This window comes from Gekko japonicus, unplaced genomic scaffold, assembly GCF_001447785.1.
Source record: "Gekko japonicus isolate JY-2015 unplaced genomic scaffold, Gekko_japonicus_V1.1 scaffold85, whole genome shotgun sequence".
Lineage (NCBI taxonomy): Eukaryota > Metazoa > Chordata > Lepidosauria > Squamata > Gekkonidae > Gekko > Gekko japonicus.
Window position 1 is genome coordinate 488309 of NW_015167531.1, and position 2803 is coordinate 491111.

At 39.2% G+C, this 2803-nt stretch overlaps 1 protein-coding gene across 1 annotated transcript in view; it reads right to left on the reverse strand.

Moving 5' to 3' along the window:
• Window positions 1-2803, reverse strand: part of MED13L (mediator complex subunit 13-like) — a 238311-nt gene that overhangs the window by 34528 nt on the left and 200980 nt on the right. The window contains exons 18-19 of the mRNA XM_015413416.1: window positions 1592-1771; window positions 915-1138 (exon numbers count right to left, since the gene is read on the reverse strand). Of these exons, the coding sequence (XP_015268902.1) occupies window positions 915-1138; window positions 1592-1771 (404 nt within the window). The remainder of the gene's footprint in view (window positions 1-914; window positions 1139-1591; window positions 1772-2803) is intronic.

Sequence of the window (2803 nt, forward strand, 5' to 3'; positions counted from 1 at the left end):
AATACTGCTGCTGTTCAGGACTAAAAAACAGGCTGAAGATTCCAATAACAGGCAGGCGAATAAAAGGACTGGCACTGATACATAGTAATACGGCTGACTTTAATAAAGCTGACACAAGACTTTACAGATAGTTTTAATGTTCAAATCTTGAAATTATAGGCTTTGTTTCAGTTGGTTAAATATGGGGGTCAAATCTACTTTTGAGTTTTAAAAAGTTTCAGTACACACAGACACACACAAACTGGAAAACATGCACCCAACTAAAAATTTATGCAGATTTCAAAATTTAAATGAATTTAGATTTTGAAATGCAAATGAGAAGTTAAATGAATCAGTGTAATTTAAATCACGTGGTAGAAGAGCTTGAAGTGTAAACTCAGCTCTTCCTCACTGACTTTGAAATCCCAGTGATTTTTGTAATGTCACTCTGTGCAATGTGTAAGAACAGCATTACGTGGCACTGCTGAAAGTAGGCGAGGTCAGATTAAATACCAAGATTACTACAATGAGGACCCTCTATTTTAAAGCCTCTGTTCATTAATTCTCTCAAACTGGACTAGCCACAACATTTCAGGAATACTAGCTATAAGTGCTGTACTCTGTTGGGCATATAAACACAAAGCAATTGCTTACTACAGCTTCTCCAAAACGTTTAAAGTTAATAATGCAACAATGAACTTGGAAAGTCCCCTCTGCCATCAATGTCCTTCCTGCTCAGTGTTTTAATTGTTGTTTTTTAATGTTTCTTAATGTATTTTCGCTTGGGTTTTAATTGTTTTAATTATGCGTTGGGGGTTGGGCTGCTTTTAATGGCTTTAAAATGTGGTTTCATTATGTACACTTTAACTTCTTAGCCGCCTCGGTAGCCCTTGTGAGAGCTGAAAGGAAATTTGTAAAGTATATAAAAATAAAACCTCGTATACGGCACTCAAGTCCCTGAAGAAAGTTTTGGCTCCGTCAAGCAAGGCCTCGTTTTCTGGACACACCACAATGTAAGCAACGTCCCGATGGCCCCCATATGGGTCCAACAGTAGCCTCTCCCAGAACGGCAAGGAGAATGGAGAGATTGTCAGGAAATCCTTGTCGTACCCAACCAGCAACGTGGGAATTGGAAGAGGCTCAGGAGATTCCTCTGAACCTGAAGCAAGAAAAGGGTGTTAGAAAACCAACTGTGAAGAGCTGGTAACATACTACAGATGGGAATTTTAATGATTTTTACGGAAGTGTGTGTGTGTGGGGGGGAGGGGGTGCTTGTTTGCAGAATCAAAACAATTGGGGGCCTCCAATGTCTTCTGTTGAGATGCTTTTTAAAATTGCAAATGTACCACACTTCCCTCCTACTCAAATTACAATGCTTTGGTGCTGGGAAAATGCAATTCTTCTTGCAGTGCTGAGTGTCATCATATGACCATAACTGGCACTTAATGAATTATGCCTGTAAGTGAATATGATGATGACGGTGGACACCATTCCCACATTGGCTACACATTCTGATCTTTTCCCAAATCTAGATGTGATGCTACCCTGCACTACAATGTGATAAAGCCGCTTTAAGATGTGAATAATATTCTTATTAGACAACATATTGTACCATAGGTTCCCCGTCCTGCCATTTTATGGAACTGCTGCCAGGTGAGGGGGCCTTGAACGTGCTGGATGTTCTCCCAGGTCCTGCCAGTCCGTTTCTTCTGGATGGCATCCTGTAGAAAAGGCTGGAGAGACAGGAGCATGCGTACTACATCCTGTGAGGATAACATGCTGATGTCTAGGACTGCAGGGGGGAAAAAAGAAGCTGTACTCAGATTGTGTGTGTGACATGTATCAGTATGGCTCAGTTCCCTTATCCACTTCTTTGTTACACATTCCACATTTTTTTAAACTCTGGCTTTAATGATGATACTCCATTTAGTAATTTCTCTTACGGAACATCCCCCATATTAAAGACATTGAATTTATTCAAATACTATTTTTTCCTTTAACCAGAACATCAGTCTTCATAAGATTACATTACTATTACTATTTTTTTTAATACTGCCTTCCTCCTTCCTACTGTGACCTCTGGGCAGCATATATACAGTTTCCTTTCTAAAGACCAATGTGTGAGGTAGGTTAGGATTGTGCCACCCAGCAAGTTCCGTGGCTTAGCATAAATTCTGCAATTGGATATGATAAATTCTACTTATTTGTGTTTATTAAAGTTTAACTCATTCAAGACATTAAAGTGAATGAGTGTTGGTAGAAACAGAAATTAAAGCAAAGTTGTAGGCCACAGACGCACTCTAGAGAAAAGTTTGTTGCAACCAATTCATATTTAAATTAGTTAATAGTGTTGAAGCTGTAAATTCAAACTATCGCAAAGAAGCTGAGGTGTACCTGATAGGCCATTTCACTCATTACATTTATAAAACATGTAACTTGGATACCTAATACATGAATGTGACAACACATCCTTGCAAACATTTGTATCATACAAGCACACTCAGCAGGGAACTGTGATTGACAAACCTCTGCTGTAGCTCCTGTACCAATTAGCTTTGAATTATTCTCTACAAGTTTGATATAAGAGCTTCCTGTTCTAACTGTGCCAAAGCTATACATAAGCCACAGTCCAGAGGTAGGTGTACCCTGCATCAGTGTACACAGCCCAGTAGAACTTGAAAGAGGGTTGGAAGTTACTTCAAAAACATGATTTTAATAGTGCACATAGGGTGCGAAAAAGGAATTGTGAGTAACCAAGTAATCCTTTGTGCAAATGATGACAGACTCCTGGGAACATACCATGATCGCACATTTCCAGTGATAT